Below are 18,598 nucleotides of genomic sequence, written 5' to 3'. Positions count from 1 at the left end.
GCCACCCACGCCCCGTGCGGGCCAGCCCACGCCCCTTACAGGCCAGGCCGTGAGACTGGCTGGGAAGGCTGAAACCAGCACTGTGCACAACTCTAAATCAGGACCTAGATTCAGTGCAAAAACCTGCTCTCTGCATCTTGAAACTTTGCCTCAGGTTCCTGTGCTGTTCCAGTCTTTGAGCTCTTATTTTCCACAGTGCAAATTTTCTGATTAGATCACATTTTTTGGAATTCTTACCTTAATGTTTAGAGGTCCACATTCCATGGAATTCATGTACTCAATTAAGTATACCTGACTGCTCGTGTTACTTGTTGCAGTGCGGTTTGTACTGTGATAACTACATATTTTGCTATGGTGCCACCCACCTGGATAGCTGTGCATGTTAAAGTGCCTTTTTTTTGGTATGAGGAACTGCGCCAGTCGCAGATCGAATCTGCCCGGCAAATTACAGATGATTGTCAGTGTGCCGGCCACCTTGGATGTGGGTTTCACGTGGTTTCCCACATCCCACAAGGTGAATACCAGGCTGGTACCCAAGTCAGACCTCAGTTACAGGATTTCCAAACATTTAGAAGAAACTTCTGCTCATATTCACACAAATAACACTACATGCAGACAGTTGGAGTACATGCATTCTACCCCACGGGGTAACAGGATGGCGACAGGAAGGGCATTTGGTAACATCCCTAAAAACTATGACAAATTCATTAATAACCATGCTGACACTGCACCAATGTGGGGCCAGGGCACAAGGAAAAAAATATTATTTTCAATAATATTTACAGGTTCTGGGCAGAGACAGGAATTTCTAAATTGCTTCCAGTTGGCTTTCCTCATGTTATTATACAGTATGTTTTCCTCTCTGTATCCTCTTCCTCACAATCATTTCTGCCACTGTTCAGAGTGAAAACGGTGAAGTTTTGGTAACTTGCAACGTCATTGACAGTTGATAGTGGCACATCACCTTTCAGCCACCACAAAGATGCTGCGTGTTCATGCTGCATCACAGGGTGCCAGTTGGAAAGAGGAAATTGCCATGCATTTAGAGAGTTGCCTTGCGCCGCCACAGCACTGCAGTCTCGATATATGGGTGCATGGGATGAGAGCAGCAGTTCTGTTTCCACCACTGTCATGTGAGAAGACCTACTTCCGCATCCAGTGGACAATTGTAATATTTTCATGCTGCTGTGCAGCTATCAGCCTCTGATATACTGAGTGTTAGTGACATCAACAGACATAAGTTGCAGTAACTAAAATAGACATTCAGAGTTAATTATCTATTGACTAGTAATGTACACAGCTCAGGGTCTTAAGCTGCTTCTTATATTTAGACTTTAAGACACTGAATTACATACGTAATTCCACATGTAGGTGAAAGATTAGTGTATTTTTTGCTTCAGATTAAGTGTTCTGTTATTGGACTGATCATTTAAGAGACTGTTCTGTTTGGCCACCTGTATATCGAAAACAGAACACGAGACACCCCGCTGTTTATTTCCCAGTTTCTGACCATTTCAACAGCACTTTCATTAGCTACTGTGATTTGTGTGTTTGATTTTACACCAGTTCTGCCTTCTTATGTGTGTGGATTTCGGCTTCTGCAAATAACCTCCATGTTAAGCTCCATTATGACTTTCTTCAATAGTACACTTCTTTCGTCTTGCACTACACTGTACCATAGTGGATGCTTCGCATTCATGCCCATTGCATAAATTAGAGGTTTCATGTGGTAAAGTTGACTAGTAACTTTAATCTTATAAATGTACTCATCTGTGGCATGGCTGAACTCAAAATACATCATCACAATGTCCCATCTTCTTTGGTGGTTAGAATATGCACGCAGCTCACACGTTCACTGCAGTATTGTGAAGTTTTTACAGCTGAGATACTTTTTTTGAAGATAACAATCACATTCATCAGGTTTTGACCCTGTGTGATGACCTGGACAGTGTGTGGCCTTCCAAAGGTCTTGCCAGCTTTCATGTGTTCAGTGTTGATTTGTATTTCTTCTGAAACTTTTGAAATGTGGTGCATGCATACCATTTCACTGTACTATTTTTATGTTCCCCGAGTCCATTAATGGATAGTGTGTATGTATACAGAAGTGGATTCCAAGACTCAGACTACCTAACCAAGTGTCGTAATAAATAGTTGATAGTGTCTCAGTGGCATACAGTACATTTCTTCAGCCGAAATTCTAAGCAGGAGCCTTTCCAGGGACTCTGGATTCATAGGAGGAGTGTTTGCCATTATCTGAAAGCTTTTGAGAGTGCCTGCAACAGGAAATGTTATACATTCCTCTTTAGGCATGTTTACTTCGTATTATATGCCTGAGCGAAATTGTGAGGTTAAATGCCTCTTCCAGTGTGGGAAGTTGAATTGCATCTTCACATTTTGTGTAGATTTGATGGGGATCTTGGAATTAAATTCTGTTTGTTATGTTTTTACTGTACGAGAGCAGTTCTGTGTAATTTATACCTCTGGTCTCCTTAGTTTCTGATGCATCTGTACCTTGAATTCTTGGTATTCCACCTGACACCTTGTTCATGTTCTCCTCAGCACTTCGCTTCTGATGACTAATTTATGTGGGATATACCAGCTCCTCACTCCTAAAACTTTGTTTACTAGCATAGAAATCTGGTGTTGCCTGGGTATGTATGTATTCCAGTCTCCTATTAGCCTGTCTCCTCTGTCCCCCTCACTCTTTCCATCTCCTCTCTTTGTCCACCTCCTCTTCTCCCCCTCTCTCTATCCATCCCCTCTCTTTATCTACATCTCCCCCCTTTTCTCTCTCTCTCTCTCTCTCTCTCTCTCTCTCTCTCTCTCTCTCTCTCTCTCTCTCTCTCTCTCTCTCTCTCTCTCTCTCTCTCTCTCTCTCTCACTCTCACAAAAGCAAGTATACCTCACACCCACACGATGCTGCTGCTGATGCTGCACCTGTTGGAGTCTAGTCCCTGCACACTCCACCAGACAGTTTAACGTGCCTTATTCAGTCATTCACACTACAGAATGCTGTGGCAAGTGAAATCCCATACTGTGATGTGTTCAAACCCTTTCTTGTCCCATGTAAAGGTACCAGAGTGTCAGTTGTCACCTTACACTTGATAATGGAAGCCAGGTTGAAGGAAATCAAGACATGCTCATTCATCAACCTAGAAAAAGTGTTTAGCAATGTAAAATGGTGCAAAGTGTTCAAAATTCTGAGAAAAATAGGTGTAAGCTACAGGAAAGATGGGTAATATACAATATGTACAAGAACCAAGAGAGACTAACAAGACTATTGGACAAAGAATGAAGTGCTCAGATTAAAAATGGTGTAAGAAAGGGGGGCAGTCTTTTATCCCTACTGTTAAATCTATACGTTGAAGAAGAAATGACAGAAATAAGAGAAAAGTTAAAGAGAGATTAAAATTCAGAGTGAGAGAATGTCAGTGATAACGTTTGCTGATGACATTGCTATTGTTATTTTCATAAAATGTGAAGAATTATTACAGGATCTGTTGGTTGAGCAGAACGAGCAATCTAATGAATACAGTATATGGACTGAGAGTAAACTGGAAAAAGACAAAGATAATGAGATGTAACAGAAATGAGAATATAAAGAAACTTATCAAAATTGGTGGTCATGAAATTGACAAAGTTGAGAAATTCTATTACCATGGAGGCAGAATTACCTATGGTGGACAAAGTGAGGAGGGCATAAAAAGCAGACTAGCACAGGCAAAGAGGGCATACCTTGACAGGGGAAATGTGAGGAAGAAATTTCTGAGAATTTACATTGGGAACACAGTGTTGTATAATAGTGAATCGTGGACAGTGGGAAAACCACAACAGATGAGAACTGAATTGTTAGAGATGTGGTGTTTCAGAAGACTGTTGAAAAGAGGTGGACTAATAAGATAAGGGATAAGGAAGTTCTCTGCAGAATCGGAGAAAGGAGGACAAATTGATAGGACATGTGTTAAGGCATGCGGGAACAACCTCCATGGTACTGGAGGGAACTGTAGAGGTAAACAAACTGTAGGAGAAGACAGAGATTTGAATATATCCAATAAATAATTGAGGATGTAGGGTGCTAGTGCTACTCTGCTTTGAAGAGATTAGTGCAGGAGAGGAATTCATGGCAGGGTGCATCAGAAAAGTCAGAAGGCTGATGACAAAAGACCATATCTGGGAGGCACTAGGAAGATGGCTTGCATCATGTCAGCATCCACCAACTACTGTCAGAGACTGTGAGCAGCTCTGGAGGAAGAATGGGTTTTAAGTGTATCAACATGAGACTGACATCATTCACAGCGTGCCCCATTGTTGTCAGGCCTGTATTGCTCCAAAGGTGGTCATAGCCCATACTGAGTACATTAACCAGTGTCAGAATGTGTGTGCAAATCCGTTGCATTGAAAAAAATGAAAAACATTTTTGTCTACCATTATGCATGTTGCAGTTGTTTACGTTCTGTATTCTTTACATTGTTTCTACTTTACTATCACCTGTTCACACTGTTTTGTGGCAAAAATAATTCAACCTTGCAAAATTTCTGTTTGTTGCTTTAATTTTGGACACCAGTGTATATTTACTGCTTGGTAAGGAATGGCTACCACCATGTTCAGAATGTTGTAAGAGTGCAGGTCACATACTGAAAACAAGTAAGAAACTGGAGCCTCCTCCTTTTGTAGGAGTGCTAAGACGGAACCAGACAAAGATGATGAACTTTCAGTTCTTTCCAAACATCTAACAAAGGCTCGGTTTAAGACACCTTGAACCCCCTCAAGGTGATTGACCTACTTTTCTGACATATGCGATGTACTGTCATCAAATCGGAAGAAAAGTAGCAAATGAATATGCCTGTGGAGGAGGCGGCACGATGTTGCACACTGTCTGAGAATGCCCTTTGTATGCAGACAAGACTAGTGTTGGGCAGCAGCAACTGATACAGCATGGCATACCAGATGTTGAGATTCCGTGTCATGAGTCAACGTACAAGACTGCTACAACATTGCTGATGCAGTGTTCAAAAAGGCATGGCAGACATATCATAGTTTTGAACTGGCTTGCTCCTCCTGCAATTTTGGAACAGCAACACTGCTGAAGTTATTTTCTGCACACCGAAGGAATGTGAGAGACCACAATGTCACAGGTCGTTGTGTGGTGACTGTTGACACTGTGTATCACAATGTGCCATAGGACCAGGGGAAGGCCATGCAGTCAGCAAGCAGAAGAGAAAAGTGTGCAGACCAAGACTGTTTTCTAAAATTAAATGGATGAAGAATTCTGAGTCCTTCACAATGTGCTCTGGGCTACTACTAAGTGACTACGAAGAATCTCTATGCAAAAACTGCTAAATAGATAATCAGTAGAGATGATAATGGTGGAGGTATATGTATGTAGATGCAGCAGTAGTAATATGGATGTGATGATGGTAATATTAGCAGTAGAGAAAGTAGCTGCTGCTAATTTTAAGTTCTAAAGGTAACTTTTCTTTTCAGGCAATGCACAGTTCTTTACTGCAATGTTGACTTGCACAGAAAACTGTTTTTAATTTTATGATAATTTGAAAAATATTTTTGAATGCAACACAAGAAATCTTCAGTAAGAAAATGGATGTGTATTGAATCATGATTTCCATATTAAAACATAATCTCTTATGAATTAGCTAGTAATTTGTAGCATTGTCAACTATGTACTAACTGTTTTCTATATACATATAACTAAATATAACCAAGAAATCAACAACCATAGCACTTGCACTATATGAGTAATCACAGGTGTATGTTACTTGATATATCCAACAACTTTCAAAAAACTGTGTTAAGTTTGTAAGGAAAAAAAAACTATAAATAACAATGAAATGTAACAGGTTACAAGATGATTTAATTATCATATTACAAGTGGAATTTGCAAGGAGGGACCAAGATAGATGGCAGTCATCATGAAAACAATATGGTGGATAAAGAATGCATGTGAGGTGTCCAGGGCAGGCAATGAGGTGTGTATGTAGGCCTATAAACAAATGATGTGTTGTATGAATAGTACCCACCTTCACAGATCAGAGAACCTGATGTTTGTTGGACAGAATCCAGATGGCACAGGTTGGGGAACAAATCTTCACCCCATCCTACCCTTCAGCACCAGCTTCTCTGATTTGCACATGGGTCAGTTTTCCCTGTAACCATAGGTGAGAGCTGTTCCTTCAACAGATCTTTCACTCCCACTGTTCTGATGCTATTTCCTATCCATAGATGGTTCAAATAACCAGTTTACAGTATATGTATACAGGATTAGTTTTAACATTAATGAGAATATTATTTTTCAGTCATATTCATGCAAATACACACAAAAAATAAAAATTCATCAATGGAATAGTAGGAGTTGTTCAGAAGAAATTATTTTAGGTTAGATTTAAATGTTGCTTTGCTACCTGTCAGTTAGCTTTTTGTAATAAATTCTTTCTTTCAAAGTGATGAGTTGCCCAAGAGAAGTATTTCATAAGACATTATTCAGTGTAAATGTGCAAAATACACATGAGGTTGGGGGAGAAAGGGGAGGGAATCCCATGATCAGGCACTGAAGATCACACTATACCCAACTTACTGCTGTGTCACCCTCAATCATTCATCGTCAGATAGGGTATTGAGGTATATGGAGTCAGCACACTGCACTCATGGCCATTATTGACATTCTGATCTTGGAGCTACTACCTCTGAATCAAATAGCTCCTCCGTTGGTATCATGAGACTGAATGCATCTGGTCCAGTCCTCCCACCATGGAAAAATCCCTGGCAGTACCGGGAATTGGAGAGTAGCATTTCCTTGTTACAAGTAAAATGGCCACCTGAGTAGATTAGTGTTGTCCATGTTAGTGTTATTAGCACGCCTGGTATGGTGTATAAAGGAATGTGTGCAGTGTCAGATGTTCAGTGATCATCGTGAAAGACACGGAGATAACGGGTGCTTGTGTGAGACAGTGTTTTCAGCACATGTCAGAGTTTGAAAGGGGCCTCATTGCGGATCTTCATTTGGCCAGCTGATCGAATAACCCTTTCACATCTGTACGTGCTATTCAAGAGTAAGTAAGCGAGCAACTTTCTATGTCATCCTCCAAAATTTGTCAGAGACTAGCAGCAACCAGAGTAGTGAATAATTGTCCCTTGTGTAAGATGCCCTTAACACCATAACACAAATGACTGCATGTGAAGTGGTGTCATGTCTGGGAAGCATGGACTGCTGATGAGTAGCATTGCTTTGTGTTTAGCGCCACCTTGGATGACCATTGTCAATGAGCAAGGGTGGTAATCTTAAGAGTGCAATGGGAAATCTACATCTACATCTACATGGATACTGTGCAAATCGCATTTAAGTGCCTGGCAGAGGATTCATTGAACTACCTTCACAGTAACACTATTATCCCAATCTCATACAGTGTACAGAAAAAGCAAACAACTATATCTTTCTGTGTGAGCTCTGATTTCCCTTATTTTATTATGATGATCGTCTCTCCCTGTGTAGGTCAGCATCTTCGAAATATTTTCGCTTTCGGAGGAGAAAGTTGGTGATCAAAATGTTGTGAGAAGATTCTGCTGCTATGAAAAATGCCATTGTTTTAGTTATGTCTACCCAAAATCCTGTATCATTTCAGTGACACTCTTTCCCCTATTTCGCAATAATACAAAATGTGCTGCCCTTCTTTGAACTTTGTTGATGTACTCCATCAGTCCTATCTGGTAAGGATCCCACACCACACAGGATTATTTCAAAAGAGGATGGACAAGCGTAGTGTAGGCAGTCTCTTTAATAGATCTGTTACATTTTCTAAATGTCCTGCCAATAAAACGCAGCCTTTGGTTAGCCTTCCCCACAACTTTTTCAGTGTGTTCCTTCCAATTTAAGTTGTTTGTAAATGTAATTCCTAGGTATTTAGTTAAATTTGTGGCCTTTAGATTTGACTGATTTATTGTGTAATCGAAGTTTAATGGATTTCTTTTAGCACTTTTCGTTATTTAGGGTCAATTACCAATTTTTGCACCATGCAGATATATTTTTGAAATTGTTTTGCAATTTGTTTTGGTCTTCTGATGACTTTACAAGTCAATAAACAACAGCATCATCTGCAAACAACCTAAGACGGCTCCTCAGATTGTCTCCAAAATCATTTATATAGATAAGGAACAGCAAAGGGCCTATAACACTGCCATTACCGTGGGGAACACTGCCATTACCGTGGGGAACACTGCCATTACCGTGGGGAACACTGCCATTACCGTGGGGAACACTGCCATTACCGTGGGGAACACTGCCATTACCGTGGGGAACACTGCCATTACCGTGGGGAACACTGCCATTACCGTGGGGAACACTGCCATTACCGTGGGGAACACTGCCATTACCGTGGGGAACACTATAAATGACTTCAGTTTTATTTATTGTCTTCCCGTTAGTTACTACAAACTGTGACCTCTCTGACAGGAAATCGTGCATCCAGTCACATAACTGAGATGATATTCCATAAGCACTCAATTTCGCTACAAGCCACTTGCGTGATACTGTGTCAAAGCCTTCTGGAAATCTAGAAATATGGAATCACTTCGAAATCCCTTGTCAGTAGCGCTCAACAATTTGTGTGAGCAAAAAGCTAGTTGTGTTTCACAAGAGTGTAGTTTTCTAAATCCGTGTTGACTGTGTGTCCATAAATGGTTCTCTTTGAGGTAATGCATAATTTTCAAATACAATATATGTTCCAAAATCCCACTGCATATCGACATTAATGATATGGGTCTGTAATTTAGTGGATTACTCCTACTACTTTTCTCAAATATTGATGTGACCTATGCAACTTACTAGTCTTTGGGTGCAGAAAGTACTGTTAAATGCAGAGGGAGTAGTAGATAGGTGGAAAGAATACATTGAAGGCCTCTGTGGGGGAAGGCTTATCTGATGACATGATAGAAGAAGAAACAGGACTCAATATAAAAGAGATAGGGGATCCAGTATTAAAATCAGAACTTAAAAGAGCACTCTAAGACTTAAGATCAAACAAGGCAGAAGGCATAGATAATGTTCCATTGGAATTTCTAAAATCGTTGGGGGAAGTGCCAACAAAATGACTATTGACTTAGGTGTGTTGAATATATGAGTCTGATGGTATACCACCAGACTTGGAAAAACATTATCCACACAATTCCCAAGATTTCAAGAGCCGACAAGCACAAGAATTATCACACAATCAGCTTAACAGCTCATGCATCCAAGTTGCTGACAAGAATATGAAGAAAATGGAGAAGAAAATTGAGGATGTGTTAGATGATGGTCAGTTTGGATTTAGGAGAGGTAAAGGCACCAGAGAGGCAGTTCTGATGTGGCAAGTGATAATGGAAGCAAGACTGAAGGAAAATCAAAAAATGTTTATAGGATGTCTTGACCTGGAAAAAGTGTTCAACAACATAAAATTGTGCAATGTGTTCAAAATTCTGGGGAAAAATAGGGGTAAGCCATAGGGAAAGACAGGTAACATACAATATGTGTAAGAACCAAGAGGGAACGAAGTGCTAGGATGGAAAAAAGGTGTAAGGCAAGGATGTAGTCTTTCACCCCCTACTGTTCAGTCTCTACAATAAAGAAGCAATGATGGAAATAAAAGAAAAGTTTAAAAGTGGAATTAAAATTAGAGTTGAAAAGGTACCAATGATAAGATTCACTGGTGGCACTACTATCCTCATTGCAAGTGAAGAAGAATTACAGGATCTGCTGAATGGAATGAACAGAATATGGATTGGGAGTAAATTGAAGAAAGATGAAAGTAATAATGAGAAGTAGCAGAAATGACAACAGAGAGAAACTTAATATCAGGATTGGTGATCACGAAGTAGATGAAATCAAGGAATTCTGCTACTTAGGCAGCAAAATAACATGTGATTGATTGAACAAGGACATAAAAACCAGACTAGTACTGCCAAAAAGGGCATTCTGGGCCAAGAGAAGTCTGCTAGTATCAAACATAGGCTGCAATTTGAGGAAGAAATTTCTAAAAATGTACATCTGGAGCACAGGATTGTATGGTGGTGAAACACGGACTGTGGGAAAAACCAGAAAAGAAGGGAATTGAATTCTTTTAGATGTGATGCTACAGAAGAATTTTGAAAATTAGGTGGATTGATAAGATAAGGAATGAGGTGGTTCTCTGGAGTATTGGTGATGAAAGGAGTACATGGAAAACACTGACAAGAAGAATGGACAGGCTGGTAGGACATATGTTCAGACATGGAATAACCTCTGTGGTTGTAGAGGGAGCTGTAGAGAATAAAAACTATAGAGGAAGGCAGAGATTGGAATACATACAGCAAATAATTGAGGATGTAAGTTGCAAGCACTGCTCTGAGATGAAGAGGTTGGTACAGGAGAGGAATTCATGGCAGGCTGCATCAAACCAGTCAGAAGACTTGTGACTGAAGTAGGTGTCAACCTGGGAAGAGTGTTTTGTATAGACACAGCAGTGTTACTCCTAGTGTCAGGTGTTAAGAGTCATTCGGTTTGACACCAGGTCATGGCTGATATTGGTTGAGGGAAGTTGGATGGCACAGTGGTATGTCACGGACATCTTGTATCCTCACGTGTTATGTCGTGTGACAGTATTGCGGTGCCATTTTTCAACAGGGCAATGCTTGTCCACACACAGCATCTGTGTCTATGAACTGTCTGTGTGTGATGCTTAGGTACTCCTGTCACCAGCAAGTTTACCACATGTATGCCCAATAGGACATATATGGGACCTCCCTGATAGGACATGTGTGGGATCAGCTCAACATCAGAACTGCCCGAGTGCCAGTATCCAGTGTTTCAAAGACCAGTTGCAGCAGTTGTGGGGCAGGTTGCCTCTGGAGGGGATCAATGGCCATAGGAGACACTTTCCAACCAAGTCAGTGCATGCATCCAGGCCAGAGGGAGGTGGAATGTGATATTGATATGTGGACTCACACTGTCAAGTTCTTTTTAATTTGAGTCAGTTTTGTAAGCACTGCAGTAACATCACATACCCTCTCAACCCATGAAGTTCCATTTTGCTTGCTCATCGCCATCTGGGAATTGGCCTCCCCCCCCCCCCCCCCCCCCTTAGACAGTCTATGTCTGGAGCTCGATACATCTACCAGGAATCGTTCAAAGGGCAAAAGTAGCTAAACTTAATTGTTTGAGCAGTTCTAATATACATCCTCCAGTTCAAGTTTCCATCAATAAGTAAACCCAAAAATTTGGAGCACTGTACCCTGTTCACTTCTTAGATCAACTGGTAATGACTTTCTGTTGCACACAACTGAGTATAGTCTTTTAAGAGCTTTACTTATGTCTTGAACTTGTCTCGTGCTCGAGAATGTTGACAAGATACGATGTATACAATGTTTTTTATATGACTGACATAGCAGTGCCTTTGGAAATGGCAAAAAGTCGAAATGTGTAAGGTTGATGAAAAATAAAAGTGTGGTCAAGACATAAGTAAAGTTACTAAAAGTGCATCCAGATGGCCGTGTTATCTCTCAGCATTTTTATATAAATTGCAGCTGAGTATAGTCTTATTTTCTCATGATTTAGGGAGAGCTCGTTCTCCGAGAACCATTTAGTAATTCTTTGAAAAACGTCTTGAACACTGCTTTTTCTTTAATGTGATTTATTATTACTTTAGTATTGTCTGCAAAATGTACCAATTCTGAAACTACCTGGTGGATTAAAACTGTGTGCCAGACTGGAACTTGAACATGGGACTTTTGCCTTTTGTGGGCAAGTGCTCTACTGACTGAGATATCCAAGCATGATTGATGACCTGCCCTCAGAGCTTTACCTAAACTTTGTAGAAGTTACTCTTTATAATGTGCAAGACTAGCTCTCCTGGAGAAAAGGATATTGCAGAGAAATGGACTAGCCACAACCTAAGGGAATGTTTCCAGAATGAATTTTCACTCTGCAGCAGTGTGTCCCCTGACTTGAAACTTCCTGGCAGAATAAAAATGTGCTGGAATTGGACCTGAACCTGGGACCTTTGCCTTTCAAGGGCAAGTGCTGTATTGAATAAGCCAGCCAAGCATGACAGGCAACCTGCTCACTCAGCTTGTTTTCCAACAGTACCTCTTCTCCTATTCTCCTGTATAATATGAGAGACATTTTAAATTAGCATACACTCTGCTGCAGAGTGAAAATTAATTCTGGGAACAATCCCCCAGGCTGTGGCTAAGCCATATCTCTGCAGTATGCTTCCTTCCAGGAGTGCTAGTCCCAGTAGGTATGCAGGAATTTGGAAGGTAGGAGATTAGGTATTGGTGTAAGTAAAGCTGGGGCGGTGAGTCGTGAGATATGCTTGGATAACTCAGTAGAGCCTGTGCCCATGAAAGACATAGATGTCAGCTCCGAGTCCTGGTCCAGCACACAGTTTTAATCTGCCAGTAAGTTTCAAATCGATGCACACCTTGTTGCAGAGGGAAATTTTACTCTAGTACCAATTCTGCTTGATGATTGCTAAGTGAAAGGTTATTCACATGTACAGAGAATTGGAGGGACCTAAAACTGAACCCAGTGGGACTCCCTGTGTGATTTCTCCCCAATTACTAAAATTTTCTACTCTTCCAGTATTGTTTGAATTATTTAGCACCACTATTTCATTCTGGTTCTTAAGCAAGATTTAGACTACTTTTGTGTAAAGCGATCAGTTCCATAAAACTTGAGTTTTTCTGAGAGTAACATGATCTATACAATCAAATGCCATGAAAATATCACAAAAAAATACCATCAGGTAATGTTTTATTATTTAAGAGTTGTAATGTTTGGTGCGTGGATGTTCAGATAGCATTCTCAGCCGAACAACCTTTCTTGAATCCAAACTTGATGTACTATGTAAATTGTTTTCACTTAAATATGACAGTACTCTTGAATACATTACTTTTTCAAATGTTTCGGAAAGAGTGGACAATAATTATTAAAGTCTTCCTTTTCCCCTTCCTTGTTAAGAGATTTTACAATTGTATATTTTAAGATTAAAAATCCTCTGTGCAAGTGATGCATTAATTTTATCACGAAGGATATTGCTGAGTAAATTAGAACAGTTCTTCAGAATTCTGTTTGAAGTTCTATCAACATCATAAGGGCTTTTGGTTTTGAGGCCTTTTCTAATTCTATTACATTCAGTGATGGACGTTGCTGTTATTTCGAGTTGCTTAAAGTTGTGTGGAATGGCATTTGTAATATATTCTCTTGCTCTCACAACTGATTGGTGTAATCCTATTTTTGCTGCTGCATTTAGAAAGCAAGTGTTAAAAATACTCACAACATGTGAATTGTCAGTCACTGTATTGTCATTTAGCCTAATAGTGATAGTGTCTCGTGCACTGACTGGTTGTCCTGTCTCCTGTGTAACAATATCCCGTATAGTTTTAATCTTACCATCCACTTTTTAATTTCTGTCATGATGTACATATTTCAGTGTGTTTCAATGGTTTTCCTTAAACTTAAGTCTTTTTTGTAGGGTGAAAGCAATATTTGATCTTTATATGTTCTGGCATTTATATACCACAGATTTACCTTTTCCTCTTAAATGATATTTTCTCTTTGGTTATCCATGGCAATTTGCTTTTTAATCCACTTTCTGGAAAACTTTTTAGGAAAACCACTTTCAAAAATTGACACAAATATGGAATCTAGAATTTCACATTAGCATTTCTTTCAATATATAATTCATCCCAGCCACCTGTTTGAACTTGTTCTTAAAAACATTGTATCCTAGTAACATTAATAAGCCTCACTGCTTGGTATGAACATGCGTCAGTGCTGTAAGATATTACATTGTTTATTTCTGTTACGTTAATCGGGTAGCCCATTAACAGCTGAATACACATTAATTGTTTCAACCTGAGCACTCTCAATAAAAATGGCATCAGTCAGGGTCTTGTTATCTTGCTGCACCAGAGTTGGAAAATTCACTACTGAAATCAGATTTAAAGTGTCAAATAATTATTGGGGTTCATTTTTCCTATCAGAATCTTTTAACACATCTACATGGGTATCTCCATAAACTACAAACTGCTTTTTCTTGTGTGGTAGGGAACTCAGTAATACATCTAGGTTTATCATAAATAGCTGAAAGTTTCCTACAGGGGAGCTATAGACTGTTAAAATTACAAGAGAAGTATTCTGCAGTAACAACTGACAGCACATGCTTCAAGAGTGTGATCTACACAAAAACTGCTGGCTCCAATATTTTTGACTTTATCTCCAACTTTTACATATGTCACAACTCCTCCTCCTATGTTAACACTACACTAAAATGAAGTTAGTCTGATAAAAGAAGTTCATATACATTGCTTTTTACTCCCCTAGTATTCAGGTGAAACAAACTAATTTTATTCCTCCGTTACCTGTTACACACAGATCTATGCACACACTCTTCACATTGAGAGAGGAGGTGGGGGGGGGGGGGGGCTTGGAGGGGCCGTGTTGGAGGGGGGGTGTTGGAGGGGGTTGGGGGGTGGGGAGGTGGGGAGACAGAGAGAGAATACCCATCAGAGCAGATAATGTAAAATGAGAGACCTCGTATTGACTTAGTTGTTATGCTGTGACATGTAGTTGACAGTAGGTAAACAGACTGAGAATAATAACTGTGTGTGGTACCAGTAGTGAAATGCTGATTGAAGGGATTGCAATCTGAATTTTGATATGAATTTCTCTACTTTTATTTTTTTTTTTTACTTCCCTTGCCATTTCATATGGGAGTCAGGACAGTTCCTGATTATACAGAGCAAATAAAACAGTCTAGATCTTAAGATCTCATTCTCAGTGAACTGCTGAAATCTGATCATGCCATTTCCTATAGATTTTAATAAGGAACGTGTCACTAAGCTTTATAGACTAACAATAATTTCTTATTTTGTGCAGTTATACAAATTTGATGAGGACAACCCAGTATCTGGATGTGAGGATCCACTTGTTAAAGGAAAGGAGAGATTAGCAGCAGGGGACCTCATTGGAGCAATTCTTTATTTTGAAGCTGCTTGTCAACAGGATGAGAAGAATGCAGAAGCATGGTTGCTTTTAGGAAATTCTCAGGCACTCAATGAACAGGTGAGACTTGCAGTTGTTTTAACTTGTTACTTATTCCTTATTCCTCTTTTTCCCGTAAAATATGATATTGTATGGACTATCTCTCTCTCTCAACTCTGTGCTTGATTAATGATAGCCTTAATCCAAAATTTGTTCTTTGGAAGGCACTGAACAAATACCAACAGAGTGAAGTTTTAGACTCAAGAACAGAACACAGTGTCTTCATAGTTATTGATTTGATGATAAATCATAAGGAGCTTTTTTTATCATACAGTGGATATGTCAATCTTGGACATCAATTTGCTTAACGAAGTCATTGTAACTGAAATCCCCCTCATAAAATCGCACATTAGATGATTGCTTGAGAGACTTTGTGAAGATGCGCTGTATAAAGTGAAATGAAAATCATAATCGCAAGGTATCCAAAGAATACTTCAACATCTGGACAGATTTCATTTTGATTTTACCAAAATTAACAGATCCAGTCCATTGAATGTGATGTGCAAATGCAACAAGATATGCAGAAAATTAAGGTGCATGTGCGAAAATCATTGGTCTTTATTGTAAGGGGAGAGGGGGGAGGCTGAATTTCATTTTTATTACAATGTTCATTAGACTCTTGTCTCACAGTGTTGTTTCATGCTCTAAGATCATAAAGTATTCAGAGAGAAGCCATGCACATTTGTTGTGATGATCTTTGAGCGACAGAGAGAGCAAATAGTGTGTGGTTGTAAAATAATTACACCTTGGGAATATGCACGTGCAGGTGTATTAAATGATTGGGCCTCTAGAATTTCCTTCTGTTTCATGCACTGCGTCTTGATTGTAGAGTGCACAGTGAAATGATTAACAATAACTCCAGGGGTGCCTAAAGATACTCAGTTGTGTATCTTCCTATGTGTCAAATTTTAAACAGTCGTATAATTTTCTCAAGTCTCTTTGGGGGTGTTGGAAAACATTAACAAATAGCCATTTCTTTTTTTCTGTTTCCACAATATTTTTTCTGGGATTATATGAGTTACTGTAAATAATGTGTGCTAGTATCTGTGGTAGTCTGGTATTTTGTTAAATGAACCTTTCTGATTCGCAGAGAATGATTTTTAGCAAAATGTGGAAAACCTGAACCAAGAAGGCTGGACCAGGACTTCACTCTAGTGTCTGTGTGGCGCATTTAAGAGTCTAAGTGATTTATCCCTTTATTGTCATTGAAAGGGCTAGTAATTTCATTGGTGCACTAACAGTAAGTGCAAAAATACACAATTTAGCAGTTAATAGTTTTCATTTGCAAATTCTTTACTGTTTCACAGGACCCTGCAGCCATTATTTGCCTGATGCAAACATTAAAGCTGGATCCCTATAATTTAAATGCTTTGAAAGCTCTTGCAATCAGTTTGACAAATGAGAACTACCCTAATCATGCCTGTTACATTCTGGAGGTAAGGAATGAGTTTCAATTACACAGCAGAGTTTTTAAAATAGTTATATGTGAAAATATACTGCTTCATAAGTGATAGTAAAACCATTGCTACAGATAATACGGAACTGCAATGAAACATTACTAGAAATTGTATGTTTTTGCTTAACATTAATGCTCTGTTTACAAGTTTTCATAAGATACTTACATAAGAACACCTGGTTTACACCTGAACTGCATAACCAGAGAAACACTGTTGTTGCCCTACATAAAATAGCTAAAACTGGTAACCTAGAATTAAAACAGAGGCACAAAGAAGCGATGAAGAGATATAGGACCAAAATACAGACAGCAAAGCAGGGAGCCAGTGATGATTTTGTTGAAAATTAAAGCAACAAATGTAAAGATGCCTTCAAGGTAATAAACACAGTAGCAAAGACAAGTAACTCCAATATTTACAAAAATACTAAATGAATTCTTTGTAAGTGACACTAAGCGTGAAGCTCCAACTACCTCCACACTGGATGCTGGAACTTCTGCAAGGACTTCCATAAGCATCCCTGATTCAAATAACTTACCTTGTAAATGGAAACAGGTTACCTCCCACAATGTATACAAAGTGGCCACAAACATACATAGCTCTTACAGTGAAGATATGTGTGGCATCTCAAATACCATCCTAAAACAGACAGTTGACATTATAGTTGCACCTCTTACCTTTCTGTTCTGTAAGACAGGAAAATATACTTGGGTCCTGAAGGCTACTATTATTATCCCAATTTATAAGAAAGGGGATAAAAACAGACCTGAAAGTTACTGTCCAATATCACTCATACCTATAATATCTAAGGTTATAGAATGTTGTATTAAATTACAACATTGGAGCTATTTTTAGGATCAAAATCTACTTTTCACTTTGCTCTTTTGTTTTAGGGCAGGTTTGTCTACAGTAAAAATGCCATAGAAGCTCTTGTTACTGATATTCTTGATGATTTTTAGAAACATTACGTCAGCTTTGCCTTACTACTAGACCTGAGCAAAACATTGGACACTGTTTCCCAGAAAATACTCATAAATAAGCTAGAGTGCTATAGTATCAAGGATAACAAATAGGCACTAATTAGATCATACTTGACTAACAGAATGCAGGAAGTTGTGGTAAATAACCATAAATCAAATGCCGTACCAGTTGTTAGAGGTGTACAGCAGGCCTGGGTACTTTCTTGCATCACAAATTCATAATGCAATTACCATGGATAACAACTTGGTGGAGGTGAGGAAAAAAACAAAAGTAATGCTTGAAAAGTCAGCCATATGGCTTGACAAAACAATCTTGTCCTAACCAATAGCAAGTCAGAAACTCTGTACTTCTCCCTGCACAAGTTAAATGAAAAAGTAAAAGAGTGTGACTTGGTTGCACTTTTTAGAATCCACCTGGATCCCAAATTGACTTGGAACAGCTACACCGAAAAGTTACATACTAAATTATCTAAAGTAGCCTTTTTCTGTTAAGCAAATTGAAAACATTGGTTAGTAAACAACTACTACTACCTCCTTACTGTGCCCTCTTTGTCTCATCTCCAGTATGCAATAAAACTATGGGACAACTCACACAGTGTTTAAACAGTGTTCCTGTGGCAGAAGAAAGCTATAAGGGCAGTCACAGGATCTAAAAGCTGATCATGATGTCGAAAGCAGTTTAGAGACCTCAGCATCTTGACCGTACCTTCCCTTTATATTAAAACATGTCTTTTTTCCACAAAAAAATTCTTTACCTAGCAAAATAGCTATCCATTCCAATGAAGCTTGAAATAAATATAAGCTAGATGCAGAATTTACAAAGCAGTACAAGATCCAAAGTACTTTTAAACACACAGGAAGGAAGCTATATAACAAGCTACCACCATCAATGAGAGAATTACCAAATGAGACTTTCTAGAAGCATCTTCATAAATTGTTAGTTGTTGATAGTGTTTGCAGTGTTAAGAAATTTGTAGACAGTAAATTTCCTTATCCCCATGCATTGTTCAAACGGATACTTACTGTAATAATTAAGCTAAGAGAAAATAAAAATTGAATATTTTGTATTCCTCAAACTTTTAAAGTGTATGCAAAAA

General features: G+C 39.0%; 1 protein-coding gene across 2 annotated transcripts in view; it reads left to right on the top strand.

Annotated features, from left to right (window-relative positions):
• The window catches only part of LOC126469688 (peroxisomal targeting signal 1 receptor), a 242,384-nt gene that overhangs the window by 117,692 nt on the left and 106,094 nt on the right, over positions 1-18,598 (top strand). For both annotated transcript variants that reach the window (XM_050096845.1, XM_050096846.1), the window contains exons 8-9: positions 14,903-15,088; positions 16,375-16,503. In XM_050096845.1, the coding sequence (XP_049952802.1) occupies positions 14,903-15,088; positions 16,375-16,503 (315 nt within the window). The remainder of the gene's footprint in view (positions 1-14,902; positions 15,089-16,374; positions 16,504-18,598) is intronic.

Source organism: Schistocerca serialis, chromosome 3, assembly GCF_023864345.2.
Source record: "Schistocerca serialis cubense isolate TAMUIC-IGC-003099 chromosome 3, iqSchSeri2.2, whole genome shotgun sequence".
Classification (NCBI taxonomy): domain Eukaryota; kingdom Metazoa; phylum Arthropoda; class Insecta; order Orthoptera; family Acrididae; genus Schistocerca; species Schistocerca serialis.
This window is presented reverse-complemented; position numbering and strand designations above follow the sequence as displayed.